This window comes from Melanostigma gelatinosum (genome assembly GCF_949748355.1).
Source record: "Melanostigma gelatinosum genome assembly, chromosome: 5".
Taxonomy (NCBI): Eukaryota; Metazoa; Chordata; class Actinopteri; order Perciformes; family Zoarcidae; genus Melanostigma; species Melanostigma gelatinosum.
This window is the reverse complement of record NC_136638.1, coordinates 24959802-24978864: the sequence shown is the minus strand read 5'-3', so window position 1 is coordinate 24978864 and position 19063 is coordinate 24959802. Positions and strand designations below refer to the sequence as shown.

The 19063-nt window shown below is 42.9% G+C and overlaps 1 protein-coding gene across 1 annotated transcript in view; it reads right to left on the bottom strand.

Annotated features, from left to right (window-relative positions):
- prom1a (prominin 1a) overlaps positions 1-16958 on the bottom strand; it is a gene marked incomplete at both ends in the record, with an annotated part of 55929 nt that extends 38971 nt beyond the window's left edge. Inside the window, one exon of the mRNA XM_079268277.1 lies at positions 16730-16958. Coding sequence (XP_079124403.1) covers positions 16730-16958 — 229 coding nt within the window. The remainder of the gene's footprint in view (positions 1-16729) is intronic.
- Between the last annotated feature and the right edge of the window lie 2105 nt (positions 16959-19063).

Below are 19063 nucleotides of genomic sequence, written 5' to 3'. Positions count from 1 at the left end.
TTATGCTTTGCTTTCCTTCTATCTGCCGGATAACGACATTCTTTTCTATGTGCTCATTAAATATGTTTTTCCTGTAGTTGGTTCAAAATATGCAAACACACGGCTCACATATTGGACTGACACATTGAGACGACAGCAGTTTGTTTGATATTCAAAGCAAAGGTGTGGATTATTTATTTACACCCCTCAACATAGCTACTGTTTACTCTTCTAGTCCTTCTGCTTTCTGCAGAGATGGATGAGAAGAAAGAGCTTTCTAGAAGCGGGATAACATAACACATCTACATTGCTATAATGAGAGGCCGCTGTCTTTGAGGATACAATTCAAACTTGGAAAAAGACAAAAAAAACATTTTTAACCCAAGTCAAGTGTGAATTATGAATCAAATTCTGATTATATCATTTATTAATTTAGGTTGTGATTGATTCCAATGGGAACCGGTTTTCACTTTGTTTCAAATAATCTAAACTTCCACAGAAACGTCTTTGTAAGCTCTGAACAGTTTTTGACTGAAGTGTGGCTGAATACAGTGCTTTCACCTTACGCCTCCGTATACATCCACTTTTCATGTAACCATCACTTTATATCGAAAGTCATACCATAATTTACCATATTTATGATCATAAACTTTTAAAATCTCAACACTATGAAACAACTAGTTAATTAATTGATTAATTGAATGACAGGAACTCAATTGACAATTATTATAATTGTGCGAAGTCTTTTTACAGTAAAAACGACGATCGTTCTCGAGTTCCAACGTTACAAATGTGATGACTTTGTAAATGGAAAAGATATTGTAATTTGAATATATTGAAAGTATTTTTCAGACTAAACAATTAACAGATGTATTAACTTTTTATTTTCTTGTTTGATCAGTGACACAAATAATCCTACAAAGATTAAAAACAAATGAAATAGGAGTTGTTGAAAGTAATTGACAGCTGCCATGTATTTTATTTGCATACAATACAACTTGAATAATAACTGTATACTGTACAATCAGACTTTGTGTTTCATTTGTTAATTAAAGAGATACAAGAGCAAAATCATCACAGCTAACAAACTGCGACGTGTGACCGCTAATCCTCCCAGCAGCCCCTCTGGGTGTCCGTGGAGACGAAGGCGATTAATGCCGTGGATTACATGATTTAACAGAAGAGTTGCAGCATCCGCCTTCACTGACTGAATACAATAAACACACATGTCCGTCTATGAGGAGCAGCAGAAACACACACAAACATTACATACACCACATACTATGTAAACCTTTAAGAGTTTGATCAGAAGAGCTACAACAAGCAGAGTTATCTGTATGTTTATGTTTGCTTATCTTCGTCCAGCTTATCTTTGTGTAACTTTATATTTGTGTCCTCCAGTCTATCGAGAGTGACTGAAAACCGAGTAAAATTATCTTTTGTGTCAAGATTAAAAAATTAAACCAAATGCAAGAAGTCATACGAGACCTCAGCTCTAATACAATCGTCCAAAATTTATCAAATTCTTATTTATATCAGAAAATATCTCATCAAAGTCAGCAAACAGTTTGTCAACCTCTCCAGACATTTGACGCCAGCTTTCAGTATTAATAGAGTACGACACCTCCACTCTGACCTGTTTCAGTAAGTAGAGACCGATGTATTCGCCTGACTCTAACGGCATGAGAGCAGAGCGAAGTGAAAACCAACGAGGGTCTCGGGCGATATTGTGAAGAACACGGCGTCTACGACGCACAGCTCAACGCTTCAGAACAGCTCGACAGCGACGCTCGCCCCTATTGTCTCTGTTCAGTGATGTTTATGTTTTTGAGTCTTTCCGTTATTTGATAGAATTCCTTTACAGTTTTTGTTCTCATGACAGTGGTTTGCACAGAGTGGGAGGGGAACAAGCAAGTGTCTGTTATGAAGCGGTCAGTGTAACCAGTAGGACATCCTGTGGATGTTATTGAAGCAGAGCTGTTGAGATGACTGACCTTTGTAAAGGCTGCGCTGAGGCTGCATGAGCTGTTCAGGAATATCATGTATCGCACCGTCCATGAGAAGCCAATAACCTCGTCCCCGTGGGAGATTAAAGCTCTTCTTTTTTTCTTCTAATAAACTTCACACAAAACAGATCCCATTGACAATGAGGCTGCCCGGAGGGCGGTGAGACGAGTGATGAGTGTTGAAGGGTGCACAAAGCACTTTTCCCACTATGGTGCTGAAAAGAAAATGGATTTCTACTGAAGCTCGGTTTTAACCTTTCCCTTCTCTGCCAGACGAGCACATCCTCCGTCTCTTCTACTTGGTCCGGTCACCGCTGTGACTTTGACACTCGAGCGTTCCCTCTTCTAGCCGGTAACGTTGTAAACCTGGGAATCTGAACCTCATCTGCAGCGGCTGCACTCGCTCTAAATCAATTTGGAAAGAAAAAGCCGTGTGAAATTGCAAAAATGTATCTTTGTTAGGCCGTGCGTGACACTCATTCAGATGGCGTCTTCATCTTGCTGCTATATAAAGACAGCGCAGCATAATACCTGCACTGTGAAGACATATTCGTTATATTTCAGTCAAATTCTTTACATCTGGTGATTCAACAATGAAATCCACTGTCAAACAAACAGGACTTTCACTAAGGAGACCGCTGTTTCCGTTTGACAATAAAAGTCAACTGTTGACGTATTTACGTGTGAACTTACGTATATAACTTCATTTACGTAACAAACATACTTATTCAAACCCAAACCATGATGTTTTCCCAAACCGAACCAAGTAGTTTTGTTTGAATTCACAACATTAACAGCATGTTTTAAAACGTGTGACGTTGTGTGACGTGTTGGGACGGAGAACGGGACATTAAATGTGTAGCTGTGACACGCCAACGATCCTTAGGCGTCTTATTTAAACGCCTTCCCATTAGAACACACTGCAGACGGACAAATAAAACCACAAAGAGGAAGAATTCACTCTCTTAGAAGAGGAAGGACAGAAAGATGGATCGATACATCGGTTGGTAAATAGATGCATACATGATGGTTGGGTGGAAAGATTTAAAGATAAACGGATGAAGTTGGAAGATGGTTGTCATGCTGTCTGTGCTGTATTTACTGACGGCAGTGTGGCTGGAACTAAAAGGGGGAAAAAATTCCAATCAACTTGTCCAGAAGCCAGCAGCCGAATCAACAAAGCTCTGATATTCCCCCTCCTAAGCCCCGGCAGTTGTCTGTGACACCGTTGCTAACAGGCTTATTACAAATATAAATAAATAAGTCAGGAAGTAAGCCTGGCCATGGGGATACACTTTGCACACCACAAAAACTTCCTTCAGCCCTGCTCCGCTTGTAAGACACAACAAAGCAGACAGACGGTCAGGGATTTATTTGTTATTTTCCTGAACAGAAGCTGTTGCCAACTACGTGGACGCTCCCTCACAAAGTTATCTGGGGACACGCACTGAAAACGGGACAGAGCTTTATGTGAAGAATTAAATTCAGCAGGAGTTGTAACACTGATGTTTGGCCTCTTCGTCGCTTTAGTGACATCAACGAGGTGCCCTCGTTTTCAACACTCCTGTGTAATAATGCACAACAATTTCATATAAATACTGTTATTTAAAGCTGATACGATCAATATGTTTGCATAAACAATGGATCAAATGACTGCATGTATGAGATCTCTACAGTTTCCGTCAGCTCTACGGAGTGTTTTGGCGTCTTTCGGCTCATTGTTTTGGTTTTACAGCCTGCAACTTCAACTGGTTCAGTCTCACCGCTCGCATCAGCGTTGTTTCCAGAGCAGTTAGCGACTAGCTGGTGAACAAAGTGGAACATTTAGCTGCTAAGGAGCCAGATATTTCCCTCAGGAGTGTGTGAGAGCAAAACAGAGTTAAAGGAGAGTGAAGACGAACATCCATTGGGTGGACAGAAAAACAAGCCTAGATCAATGCTGATGTTGCGCTGGATCTCCTGCATGTGTATGAAGGCGACTGATGACTAACGCGTTCGACTTATCAACTTATCTTTTGTGTTTACAGTTTCTTACTGCAGCCCCCAAATCACCAAAATACCATTAAATGCAGATTTGATCCTCACACTTTAGTGAGTGTGCCGACAGCAAAGTATAGTTTTTACAGTTTATTCAACAGAAGTCAGGCACGTCTTCATCTTAAACACAAGACGCAACTCTGGTTTGTTTGGAATAAACAGAATAGTAACCGAGTAAAAGAAAAGGGAATTTGAACTTAAATTTGAATGAAAAGGGAAGTCAAGCAGAGTACCACCTCCGCTTTTTGGCAGCATTTAGAGCTCTGCGACCAAATTGAATATGTGTAATTAAACAGAAGATTTCAGCTGAACAACTGCATATGTCACGGCAGTATGTTTAGCCTTTTGACACCTTCTGGAGGTGTCATGGTGGCCTCGGGCTGTGATCAGACACGAGGCTTTTCTCAATGTCGAGCAACAGAAGGAGCTGAATCCATGCCAGGGATATTTCGTCTTCCTTGTTGCTACGCAACAAAAAAGTCTTTCAGTATTTTGGGATAATGGCTTTTTTTTGGGGGGTGTATTCTAGAAAAGTCTTTACTGGAGTGAAACAAAAGGAGACAAACAAGAAAGATGGAGAGATGAGAATTGTGCAACTACAGTAAAGTCCTTAATATTATTCACATACTTTAAACATCTACATAGTTTACCAGCAATACAAACTGTATTACTGAATTTACAAACAACAAAGTATGTATCTTAATATCTTAACCTCGGCTCTATCGATTTTGACCACTGTGTGAGTGATGAAGAGACTACTGCCGCGGTTACTATTGTCTTTTCAATGTGACTTTTGTGATATAAAAGTCAGCTGTGTCCCATAGACTGTCCCACTTCTTATATCATCAGAAGCTTTATGGTCTGTTTGACTCTGAATGGACCATAATATACTGTATGAACATCATGCTGTATTGAAGAAGACTTGAAACGAGAGATTGAGACCATAAACTCATGTTTACAATGTTTACTGAGGTGATAAATCAAGAGAGAAGTAGAGTAATTTTCTCATAGACTTCTATACAACCAGAGGAGTCGCCCCCTGGTGGACATTAGAGGGAATGCAGGTTTAAGATACTTTCGCATTGGCTTCACTCTTCATGACCGGAGCTTGCAGCCTGCTGTGTCCTCACTTGACACTTCAATGCAACCTGCCTGATCAGATAGCGATCGTATATATATTGGCCGTATAGTGGCTGTAAAACAGTGGATAAACACATTTGGTTTCTGATAAATTCTTCCCATTGAAAATCCCCGTCGTTTTGTTATTTAAAATGTTTTTATTTGAAGCAGCAAAATCAGGAAGTGTTGGGTTTCCCTTCTGTCTCTCGTTGGGAGAGAAGAAAAATATCCAATTGAGATTATTTTGACTGTGATTTGAGTGGAATAATGCTTTCTACATTACTATTCTCATTTCTGTTGAGAAACATGATGAAAATGATTATGGTGCGATTTTTGTGGGGATCCGTAACAAACAAAGATGTTTTCTTAAGTCTGTAGATTATTACGTGTCGGCCACATTAACCTGAGAGTACTTTGTTTACTTGGTCGAAACATTAACAAATAGGGAGTGTAAACTCTGATTCGGTGGGTTTTTCCTCCACTAGATTGATGGTTTCATCAGATCCGGTTTTGCTAAATGTCTTCCAGTGAATGTTAGTGACTTGACATTTAACTGAAATGTTTCTGATAAAGGACAGCAGGCAGGCAGGCGTGTGAGTGTGTGTGTGTGTGTGAGTGTGTCTCCTGACTGTTCGTATCAGAGATAACTTCCCATGAGCTTAGTGCAAAAACACCTCCGCACAAGGTAAACACTCTTGTTACCATAGAATCTGTAACTATGGAGAGAATCAGGCTCAGCTTTACACAACCAACAGACAGGAGGACACACACACAGACTTACACACACACACACACACACACACACACACACACACACACACACACAGACTTACACAACTACAAAGTGGAAAGGAATTTCATTTAAAACTGTTAATCTTTTACCTTGATGACTTGGTAACAGTGTGACGACCGCTGACATTTGCAGGATTAAACTGAGGGTGAGAGGTTGAGAGGTTGACAGGTTGAGAGAGTGAGAGGTTGAGAGAGTGAGAGGTTGAGAGAGTGAGAGGTTGAGTGCCTCCTTCTTTTGTACCTACGCTGGTGTAACTAATAAGAACGGGATTAGTTGGTCTTAACCTGTATCAGAAAGTTATCCCTCACATTTCAGTCGGTTTTGTTCTCAGCCTTTTGTTAGACATTAATGTTAATGCATCACACGAGACAGACGTTTTCCATCTGTGTACATACAGTAAATGTATGCGAGTGGGTGTATGAAGAGCACTTTCCACACTCCACTTAACTCTGTTTCCACACAGGAGCCACATGAGTAGCACACACATACCAACCTAACATCCTCGTCTCTTATCTGCTCACATGCGTGTTGTTGTGCTGTAAATACAATCCGGTCTGCAGATTTAGTTTGTAAATAAACTTGACAGCCTCCCCTCAAGTGGAAATCACATTGATGGGTAGAAATGCATGACAGAGGGAGAGGCACACACACACACAGATAAAAATAAATCTGGGCGACATGGCAACAGACGGTAACACAGAATATGTTGCACAGGGTCTTCAATCTGCAGTCTTATCCACTGACTACGAGAAATAGCAATATGAATCCTGTGTACCGAGGCTCTGAATGATAAACACGAAGTGGACCGATATGCCCGCATAGATGAGTAAAGTGTAGTCTGCTGTGTGTCACACCGTGTAGTTCAGTAGGATGATTAGTATTCTGCAGACGGCTGTTCTTAACAGTACTAGTGAAGATGAATCTGTTCAGTTCAGAAAGTACAATGAAGAAGTGATGCTCTGGTCTCGTTACATATTCATCGACATTTGTTTTGTATTCTGTTTCAGGCTTCCGGCTCCTCGGTGCTGATTGAAGTGGACTGGACAGCCTGTAACATCTTGAGAACACTGAGACGAACATCATCCAGGTTTAACAGGTGAACGTGGGACGCCTACACACTGTTCTACCGGGACATACCATAGTTTACCTTTCTGTCTCAGAGCTCAGCTTCATGCTTCAGGTGTTCCTCATGGAATGCGAGAAATCCAGTAAATGAACATTTTTAGAAGCCACATCGCTCAGCCAAACACTCACCAGATCATAGTTTTCTCCTAACTATTGAATGGTGAGCTTTCTAAAGCGCTCTACTCTTAACCGTTAGGCTAAGAAGTTATCTAGGAGTCCAAGGACAAAAGGCCAAGCAGTCTGGTCAGTGCGCTGACTTCCGGACAGGCAGCCGAGAGGATTGTCTCTGCGGTGTGGCCTCTGCAGGTAAACAACGTCCCAGATTACCACCAGATAATCGAGGCTGAAGCAAGGTTGCAAAGGTGACAATGACGGACAGGAAGTGTGTCCTGCAGAACCAATCCGAGGAGACAATCTGACATCTGACAGTTAACGTGAGGAAAGGAGACGTGTTATTAGATTGTCTAAAGCAGAACTTCCTCAACAGGACCGCACAAAAAAAAGCTAGTTTTAGCCATTTAGATGGTGTTATTATCATGGTGTTATTAGTATTGTGCAAAAGACGGAGAAGCTTTTGTGCTTTTCTTGTACTAAATAGTGTAAACTAGACCGTCGCTGGTTTAACTCCCTGGTCCAACAATCAACAGTAGCTCATCACTTTGCTAAAAGATTAATGAGATGAATTAATAATGGGCACACTGAAGTTTTGTTCCCATTCAAATAAAGGAGAAGTATCAGATACGGTGGCGAAAAGTATCTTCTCTGAAAAGCAGTGCCGTTATTGATGAACTCAAACGGCACTCATCGTTTCTCGTGTGATGAAGTCAACCAGGGCTGTTTGGGAATGACCCTGAACACCTTATCATCAATGTTACCTTTGCTCGACGCACATCTTGACACGCAGCTTGTCATTGTGAGCTGCATCGCGTGACACAGCCACGTTCCTCCTCTTCAGGGGAAGCGTCTGTTCACCGCTGAGTGACGGCTACAAACATCTTGTAAAGAGGTATGACGAGCGTCACCAGGGGCTAAACGGCACGTTGGCAGAGGAAGGCCTTTTTTTAGAATAGTCATCTGCGGCTCGACACCCAAATATGACGGCCCCCGAATGAGACACGGCTTGAGCAGCGCCCAGGGAAGTGGCAGCTCTTACACCAACGACTCTATTTCTTTCTTTTCTCTCTCCTCTGTCTTGGTTCCTTAAATAAGATGACCTTCGCAGCCTCTTCTCGCTCCAGCGATCTTTTGATTTTGGCCTCTACCTGTGCTTTCACTCCGCCTGGCTTTGCAACTTTTCTCACCTGCTCCGTCTGTGAGCTTAAGCTAATGGTGGCATTATAATATTACCTTGAACTGCCTCAAACTTTCGACAATCTTAATGCCATGGCTCTTATCTCCCACTTACTTAGTGTGCTGATATGCCAGCTCCTGGTAAAGCAAGCTGTCTAAATGAGATTGCATCACTTTCCTCTGTGGCTTGTTCAGTCTATTGATCTGCCGCTTCCCCTTTTTACTGTGGGAAAGCACTTCAACGCTGAAGCTCAGTGGCACAGTGAACTGTTTCGATGTGTCGTGCAACACATTGTGATGGAGTTATGCGGTGCCGCTTGAGTGTCTTCGTAAATGTTGACCAAAGCTTTATCAATAAAAGAAGCATGTCCAATTATAAAAGCTTTTGTTTGAAGCACTTTCTGTCCCTTCACACAACACTTCATAACCAGTTTTTCGTTATTTGAAAGCAAACAAAGGGGGGTCTTTGAGTCTGTAACAAAGCTCGTCTTGGGTTCTCTTTTGAAGGAAAACTGTGCATTGGCAGTAAAAGTAAAATACACAAAAAAAGGAAACCGTAGTACTGGCAAAGTAAAGGCCCAGACACCAAACCGACGTTTAAGGACTGGCGGTAATGAAAGCTAATTATCGCGTCGCCTCTAGTCGCATGTCTTAGCCGAAAAGTTGCAGTTTAACACACCGCAAAGACTACAGCCAGGTGATTATGCAATAAAGAAAACATTCACAATAATATCATATTTCATTTCTGCCAATAGATCCCCTAAATACTACACAGTGTACCTTTTAAACTGAAGAGTGATTCCACCGCCAATTCAACGCGCTCAATCTAGCGAATAGCCAACAGGGCCACAGAGGTAATAAGAGTCTGCAATGATTCCAGTTTGAACCAGTAACCTTCACACTTTTAGGTGGAATTTGTGCATTAAAATGTTTTTTTTCCTCAAGTATTTGCGGAGTACATTTAGTAAGTTGCAAGAGGACATTGTCTTAAATTTGCAGTGTGATTTTTACGTCTATTCAGGCAGATTCTTGAGCGATACAAGAATAACAAATGAGTTGGCCGGGGGGCAGAAAGCTACAGGAACTGAGCTGTTTATTACAGGACACTGATATTATCTAAAATAGCCAACGTCTTCTTCAACAGTTGCAAAATGCTGGAGGCGTTTGCTTCCCAGAGCTGGTGAGGCATTGAAATACAATCCAAGACGTCCAGTTGTATGAGGTAGCAGGAGATCCGTGGTTTAAAGGCACAACATGCTGTTTATGTGACTACAGAGGGATTTTACAGCTCATGCACTGATGTTACACACATCTGAACTCTCGACTCTTTGATGGTCTCATTGCTAAACAAGCTAGCTTGAGAGCCATGGCACTCGTAAAGAAACGTTTGATGATCCCACAAACAACAACGAGCTCATAAGTAGTGGTTCATGTAAATGGAGACATAATAGCTTAATGGACTGTAATTGCTTAATAAAACTACCACAGATTTAACGGATCCATAGTTTAGGACGAGTCCTCTGTTTACAGCTGATTTAAATGTCACATAAACTGTCTTTTATTGGACCATTGGTATCCTCAGCAAGAGCTTTCGTCAGTTGAGGATGAGGGAAGCTTTTCCACTTTGGAAATGGATGGAAGACGTTAAACCGGCCTGTCCGCCACCATCTTAACTCTCCAATGAACCTTTGAGATGCTCAGCTTTGGCCTGTCTGTAGCCCTCTCCTTCATGACATCAATATCTTTAAGCACAGGCATGTGTCGGTAACATCGTGCTCATTTTAGGGAACGATAATGTGTCATCAGGTGGGATCGTTAGTGTTTTGTGTTGTTTAAATGACTGAATAACCATTTTGGATTGAAGTGCTTCGTTCACAGCTGGCCACCTCGTCTGGCTGGCTGAGCCTTCAGAAAGACTAATCCCAGATTTGTGGATCCATTTCAGGAGTAACAACATGTAGCCGAAGGCTGTTTTGATATCTTTTCACAGGACTGTAGCTGCGGGCGAGGAATTAAAGAGCCGTACAATGTTTCTTTTTGTCTTCTCCCACAAAGGGAGAAGACACATTTAAGCCGCAGCTTAAATGTGAAAGAAGCCGTCGTGCGACGAGAGCGTTGCCGATTTATATCTTTCAACCTGCGAGAAAAACCTCTGAAAAGCATTTCTCTCACAACAAACAGCCGAATGCAACACAGCGTCCCATTCATTCTAAAACACAATAACACAGATAATTAGGAGATGATCATCCTCCACCACACAAGCTTTTTATGACGATAACAAACATCGACCTGTGCAAGCTGCAAATCATTTTATCTGTCGATTAATCTGATATTTTGTAATCAATTTATCAAACGTTTCGACGATATAACGGCCCATCACACTTCATGTTGAATTTTCTGTTGGTTCCACAGTCCAAAGTACAAACATATCAAATTCACAATGATAGAAAACATCGTAGCAAATCATCGCATTTATGATGCTGGACGTTTTGCAGACTTTGTGGAATGAGTTGAACAATTCATTGTCAATTCTGCTGATGGACTCATTGATTTAGTTCGGCTTCATGAATCTACTTCACGAGGGAAAAGCGGAGAATGTAGGATAATTACCAAAATCTTGAGTTCCTGGTGAGTTTTCCACCACAACAAAGGAAAAAAAATATCATGTTTGACATGATATTGATGAAAATACATACAAGATATAATAAGTTAGTAATTACATACAGGAAGTCAACGTTTTTAATCACCATCTCATCTCAGTTTTGACTCGTCATGAGTATTGTTTTTGTCCTCCATAGCTTTTAATATATTTCTCATTCGGTGAGAAATTAAGTTTTGAGATCAGTCAGAGGTTTCTGCCACCCACACACACACACACACACACACACAGTGCAGAAATCCATTCATCGTGCACGCCGCACTTCATCTGCAGTCGAGTTTCATGTAATTTCACGAGATTATCCTGATGCCAAACGCAGAGAAATGGTTTTTGAATCTTCTAGAGCTTGTCAGAAGCCATTTTTAATGTGTGTTTGAATGATAAGCAGAGCATTGGAGCGTCGAGTTTATCCAGCGTTTCTCGGGTATGTATGTTGTACCACATAATAAAATATCTGTAAATATGAGCAGTAAAATGGTTCTTTCGCTTTCACCTGCGACGGCCTCCTCACCTCTGTGCAGCAGTGACACATTGCCTCTCGTGATCACTGCTTTATGTTCAGGCCAGTGTGCCCGTTAGTGGAGCCGAGGGCCGTCAGTGCAGTGACATGACTGCACGTGACGGCTGGAAAACACTGCAGAGGAACCACACACGTCGCTCTCTCTGTCGTGGAGATGCTACGACAGTATGACTGGGTCATGCGTGTGAAGATGCAACATTGATAATCAGTTTATTTATAGAGGGGGTTTCTGGGTTTGCGTGGATGAACAATTACAGATCGCAAATGCATGTTATTTGTTTATATCACACATTTCAGGATTGGTGAAAGATCACCATGTCTGGTTGGTTTGATACATAATTAGTTGTTATTGTAACATTATTTTATAATGCACAGCTGTGGCTTTACTTGTTATGCATAGGAAGTAGCCACCCACACCAGTGAGTATCGGGCAGTGGAAGTGCAACACAGTGTTGGTCATTCAAATGTGAAGAAGAATACCTCCCAGCATTACAGGCTGCAGCTGTAACTCTACAGTCTAACTCGCAAGTCCCAAGAGGACGGCCTGAGGGCCAGAGTGAAACTTTTGGGTTTTGTTTCCAAAGTAAAAAAAAAAATCACATTTACACTGAAGCTTATATCAGCCCTGGAACCACATAACGCTGACCCGATAATAAGGTGTAGAGGTGTGCGGACGGCAGAGATTACAGATTTAAAAAAAAGATATTAAAAGAGCATCGGCCAATTGTATATTCATGGATGTTGCGATGACGCAAGAGCCAGCATTGCTGCGCTGAAATGAGTGTAAACTAATTAATTATGGAATTTATGGAAATCACTACGGTTTAAACTTCTAATTGCATTTGCTCATTTTCCGCAGAAAAAAAGCTTAATTATGGACGGTGAACCTCAGTCACACGTTTCATTTTTTCATGCTCGATTCTATTGAGTTCCTGAAGCCATTTTGTAGAGAGACGAGTGCGAAGCTCAGTTCAGGATTTCGGCTTTCTGTTCCCACCATGATAACTGGTAACGTATGACCTCAGAGGCCTACACACAGTTATGCAGTGTCTTTTTGTGCCCTTGTGTTTGTTCCCCCCCCCCCCCAGAGGGCTCTTGTGTGTCTGAATGCACCTTTAAAGTCTTCTTAAACTGCCGATGCCATCTGCGACAAGCTGTCCACAGACTGCGAGTGTCTATATGCACAGTTCAACCCGACCCGACCTTTTAACCCTCGTGCACCTTAAGCAACTGAGCTCCCGCCGCACCAACAAGAACCTCCTACTCAGCAGGACACGCACACATAACTTTGCAATAAGGTGATCTTGACTGAGACGTACACGCCTTTATAGAAATATATATATATATATATATATATACAATAGAAAAACCAAGCACCAGCTCATCTTTACAGCACACACGGTTCTGCAAGTCATTGCTAGCCACTTGTTTTTGATATTGTAAAAGGAGAAGTGATTCAGATCTGCCAGAAAACGTGTTGATTGCAAATGTAAGTCCTTTTGGGGGATCATCACAGCATCTAATGCTAATCTCCACAGATGTGCTCGCTGCCGGAGAAATCTCTCATTCAGAAAACGTTTGAAACTGGCTGAAAAATACTCCGTCATGACTGCGTTTCCCTCACGCGTTTCCCTCACGTGTCCCTTCAAACCTCAACAACTTTGTGGAGGTCCACTATTAATTCTGTGAAATACCCATTTAGCAGTTAAACAGTACATATTTTTAATCGACCTTAACGATTTTGTGTGATTTAGCAAAATCGACATGTTCAATGTTCACTATCGAGGAAGGGAGGGAACTTTAATTGAGCAGCAGAAAACATTTGAGGTTTGAACCTCAATAGACAGAAGCTCGACTCTTATTCACCTCTGTAGTTGAGATGTATCTGCGTTTAACAGTAAAAAGGCTTTTTCTTTGTGGATATTTCTCTCTTCTACGTCTTCTACTTTGTAATTCCAGTGAATCTTTGATGCGCATCACGAAGAGCTTCCATCTCTGCTTTGTCCTTGGTTCAAAAATCTGTTGACGGCTTCCTCTTCACTTCCTTTCATGTTCATGTGTCCTTCACTGAACACCGCCAAAGCCCCATCATGCACCTGGACTCCCTTTTGATGAGCGTTGAACAACAATCATGGCCTGAGATTGTTTCACCTCACTGGTGCAGCGAGGCTTATTTATGGTGAACCAAAGCGCACCACGACGGCTGCCGTCTTGAACTCGTGGCAGACTTTCAGCCTCTGCCGTCTGTAGGCGCGATGTCTCCTCGAGCAGAGGGAATACAGTCGCCAATGAGAAAATGCTTCCAACAGGGATCTGCTGCATGACGGCGGCTGGCAGCAGCTCCCAAGCCGCGCTCCCCCACAGGCGTGAAATGATACCATTCAAAGTGCAGAAGGCGCTTAAAGCACCTCTGTAAGCGATGGCTGCTTAATTCAGAGACTTGGAAAAGTAAAGTTTCGTGTTTTTATTTGTTAGTTTGGGGCGAGTCGTGGATGAGGACTTTAAACTCCTCGTAGCTAAAGGTGACTGATGTGTGTCCACCTGAAGTCATGTTTTAGTCTTTGGTCATTGTGTTCTCCCTGGTGGTGCGATGAGGACAAACAGGATCACCAGGTACAACCAAAGTTACAGCAATCAGCTGTCTCCCTCCTTGTATTTCAACTTTCATCCACACCCACTGCATGGGTGAATTAATAAATATTCAGCAAATAGGAATTTTAAGAGACTTAAACATCTTTCCGTTCTGTTCTCGGACGTTATAATTTATGTTGCAGAATTCTCTACCTACGAGATTCAGAAGAGAATAACGATGCATATTTATTCAGGCTTTAACAGTAAAATCTGTTTTTCTTTTTATCCGTCAGTGATTCAGCCTGAGAGAGAACAGAAAACACTCCTGTTCCTTCTCATCATTAAACTTCTCAACTCCTTCCCAGCCGTCGCACTGCTTTCTCTCTCATTAAAAGGTGCCGACTGTCTCTCGGGCATCGTGGCTCGATCCCGAAATGTCCGGTCATGTTTGAATAAAGCTGTAATGAAGATTCAGGTAACAGACACCAACGTCTAGATGAAAAAACAAATAACAGCACTTATTCAGCTTGTTGAAGCCTGCAATGTTTTGTATTTCATATCCACACTGCAGCCAAAAGGTGTTGAAGTCGGTAAAAGCAAACGCGTCACTGTTCATTTGCTCGCCGTGGGCGTCTGTTGACGACGTTCGATGCCTCTCCGCTAATAACGCCTCCCACGAGCTCGGAGCCGGCTTGATGCAGAGAATGAACGCGTCGGTCGACTGCGTCAAACATTCACGAGATTATAAAGACGTTTCACAGGCGATGTCACGCAGCGACTGTGGAGGATGTGGTGATGGGGCGTCGCTAATTACACACCGACAGATTCTGCGGTTACAACAGTGTTTCAGGCCGAGATTGACGGCTCGTTGGTTCCTGACTGTGTCACAATATGTTCCTTTTACCGCGAGTCTCATCCATCCAGGTGGTGTTGAGGTGTGGAGATGTTGTAGGCGGTTAATACTGAACACTGAGCTCCATGCGGTGCTTAAACCTCCTAAACCTTACTTGTTGGTTTGTTTTTGAGTTTTTGAAATGTAAAGTTTGGAGCTTTAGGAAATCAACAACAATGTAGATAATTGTTCAGGTAATTGTTGCGTTTGCTTTTTTAAATGTAATATCTGTGGATTATGTTGATGTTATGTGAGATAACAGTCTGTTGGTTGATCGATCCAGCTGGAGATGTCGCTCTGGTGCTCTGTGATGTTTTGTATCCTTTGTTATTTTCTGACATTTTAGAGACTCAACAATAATGATAATAATTGATAATGACAATAAGTTGGAGCCTTAATGTCACAATAATGTCAAACGGATCTGTGCACAGTGAGATTTAAGCGTTTTCATCTCTGTACTCGTAAAGAATGGACTGTCAGAACAACTGACGATAAGATGAACATCTCTTGTTAAGAAGAACAATTTTTGCAGTTTTGTCCCCTCAAGGATTCAGTGATTCATCAGTTAAATGTGTGCTGGAAGAGGCTAACGCTGTAGTTAACCACAGGCTGAAGTGAAGAGACATCCACATCCACTCCAAGCTCTGCAAGTCCCACAGGGTTTACTGCAGACCTGTATTCATCCAGACAGACCTGACCGATCTCTGATGCACCGTGCTAAATATCCAAGCGTTCATGCTGCTATTAACACCCAAAATAATAACGCTTTCTAATCAAAGCAATGACAAAACCAGAGCGTTTGTCTGCTGAACCACTACCTTCAAACCAACAGTTTCCACATGATTTCCGTCCTCTCCTTCGTGCATCATGTGGCGGTTTTGCACCCATGAATGCGTTCACGTCGCTGGGCAGAGGTCTGCTCTGTGGGATTAGGCCACGAGCTGGTGACAAACTGGAAACGAAAAGGCCAACAACATATGGAGCAGTGTCTTATGGGATTACCCAATTAACAAGGTGACTCAGAGAGCTGCTAATCTGCAAAATGCTCAGACGGAGTATGGGCACAGACTATGACGCATGGAGAGGAGCCGCATCTTTTCAGCATCCGAGATCCATGAAGACGCATCCCTCGTGTGTGTGTGTGTGTTGTACCACTCCGGGTGTTTGGGGTCAGACACTCACTCAAGCAAAAATACGGTGCGCAAATACGTCCACAGAGCACGTGATGCTGTCAGCGAGGGGTTCATTAATTGTAATTATCGCGACATAAAGTGCGGCCGCAGGCAGAAACACCACCTTCCGGAGCGCTGTCAGCTCTGCGCGCAAATCAAAACGCGCGCGTGGCACGGATGTGCGTGATGCAACAAATGCGCGAGTGGACACCTTTTTCGAGACAGGAGACGAACCGGATATCATCGGTTAGAACGGGCGCTGTCAATCACAATCAAGCACGAGAACCAATTGAAATACATTTGCACGCAGAGTGGTGTGCGGATAACCAATCAGTCCCATTAGGGATCCGCTCTCATACAGGTCTGAGTGGTAAATCCGATACATGCGCGAGAGATAATAGTCTGTAGTAACAGTTCATCACGAGTTAATAACCAATTCAATGTTTCCAAAAGTGACATTTCACAATCGCATCCCCAACAAATGTCCCGCTGCTGCCGGTCTCTGCCGGACCCGCCGGGGATCCAGTCTCTCTGCTGCCCCTGAGAGACTGGATGAGGGCGCTTACCTTGCGGGAAAGCGTTGGGTTGCACCACGTAGAGGAAAGCGTGCACCATGTGGAACAGGATCCCTATCGGTCCCGGTTCGTAATGGGCCAGAGTCTCGTAAACTCCCGCAGGCACATCACCGAAATCCAACTTTCCCGGGGGTGGCAGTCTCCGCAGCTCCGGCTCTTGTTGGAGTTCACCGGACGCCATAAACACCCACAGCAGCAGGAGGATGGCGGTCTTCCACATCGCGCTGAAAGGAAACCTACAGACTCTCCGTCAGAAGTGAGGTGAGAGAGCCAAAGAGCTGGAGGACGAGTGCCTGGGTTCTTGTCTCGAGAGTAGAAAGTGTCCCGGTGGATGGACCGCAGCTCTTTTTAAGTCCTGCTGCCCGCGGAGGGACTCAGTCTGAGCATCGTTGCCCGCGGTCTGAGGCTTCCAGATGGACGCAAACCGGGTTGATCTTCTCCGCCCGTCTCCGGTCTTCGATGCGTTTGGTCCCACCGAGATGAGCGCGCCTGTCGCTTCCACTCCAGCATCTGTGCGCACGGAGCTGCGCTGCGTCACGGGAGCGGGCTTGTGGGTGGGTGGGTGCGTGCGCGCGCCTCCGTCGCATCCATACGGGGAGGACTGGTCCCGAGAGAAGCGCGCCTCCTGCCGGGCAGAGGAGGGTGGAGCTCAGGGAACAGGGACATGTTGTATCTCAATATCTGATGCACAACTTCAATGTACATTATGATGAAAGAAGTATTCAGAGCCAGTACTTCAGTCGCAATACCACCGTGTACAAATGTAACGCCTCCAGTCATGATTTCACCCAAGTAAGCATGAAAGTATTACCATATATAAATACTCCCTATGGAGACAGGACGCCCCTTACAGAGTGTTATACGATCATATAATATTCGTATTAGTATCACTGATGCATTAACACGTGAGCAGCATGGTCGAGGTGGAGATCATTTCAATTGAGCTGTTAGTTATTTTAATCTATAAAAATGTAGAGTATTTAATGAGCTGATCATGTTTTACACATCTGCAAAGTAACTGCAGGTGTTCCGTGGAATAAAAAGTACATTATTTCCAGCTGAAATGTGTTCGAGTAGAAGTATAAAGTAGCACAAAATGGCGATATGATTCTTGAGTTAATGTACTTCGTTACTTTCCACCAATTGTTGTACTTTATAGAGTATCTCCATATACTTGTACTTCACTACATCTCAGAGGGAAATAGTGTACTTTCTACTCTGCTACATTTATCTCACAGCTGTATTTACTTCATAAAACTATACAGTTCCTCTCCTGCGTCACTGTATTGCACCTCAGCTGTAACGTCCATCTCTCCTGCAACAGGTGCTCTCTGTCCTCAAGACTTTGACCCACCCAGAGGGCCGACAGAGGATACCTGAGGTGCAGCCCAGATGGGAGATGCGATTGGTGGAGCAGCGATCAGGTGGGCTCTGCTTTTGTCTCTCTGCACAATAACATCGTTGTCCTCTCCGCGGAGCACATGGGGTTCCCGGCTCCTGGAGACAAGGGGGCCTCCTGTTTGTGGACCTTTGATCAGTGATGGTGAGGAGCACCTTTCTTCACTGATCACACACTCTTTAGACCTGATGGGACGTTTAGCTGGACAGACACTCAATTCACTGACGGAGGGAACAATGTTGAGGACTTTGGTAAAACGTTATATATCAGCCTTTGACTCACAATGTGATTTTGTTGTATAAATCAGGTATCAATAAAGTTTTTAAATCCTGGTTGTGGGGACAAAAAAGCAACAATCGGGCATTTTGGAAGACAGAAGAAATAAATCATACTATTTCTTTTATTTGGGTTACAGTACTGGAAAACAAAACTGAAGTTTGGGGAAAATTGTGTGAACAAAACTGATATTTTTCAAGTAATTATGTGCCGTTATGACATGCTTTTGTTACCCCAAAGGAACCCAGTATTTACAACAGAATGATAATACAAAGAGCAAAAATAGATTCTCCTTTCCTCTAAAATGGCTATTTGTTCCCCATAGTTCCTCTGTACCTACATTTATGTAGCTGTAGGAAGCAGCAAGTATCTTATTAGTACCTAATTCATACAACACAATTATGCTGTAAAGCGTGGGCTGTTATAGAGCGAAACCAGGATTTCCTCAAAGACCTCTGATATAAATAAGTGTAATAAAACATCAAAAACATGCCAGTTCTCCCTCCTCATATGGCTTTAAAAGGTCGTCCGTACTCACAGAGATTAAGTTATTTTCCCTGCTTTCTAATTAGTCGTATGCCGCTGATATCGTTACTCTCCTCCGTTTATTTCACGACTCCTTTTTAGTCTCGTCAATTTGTTGTCTTTTT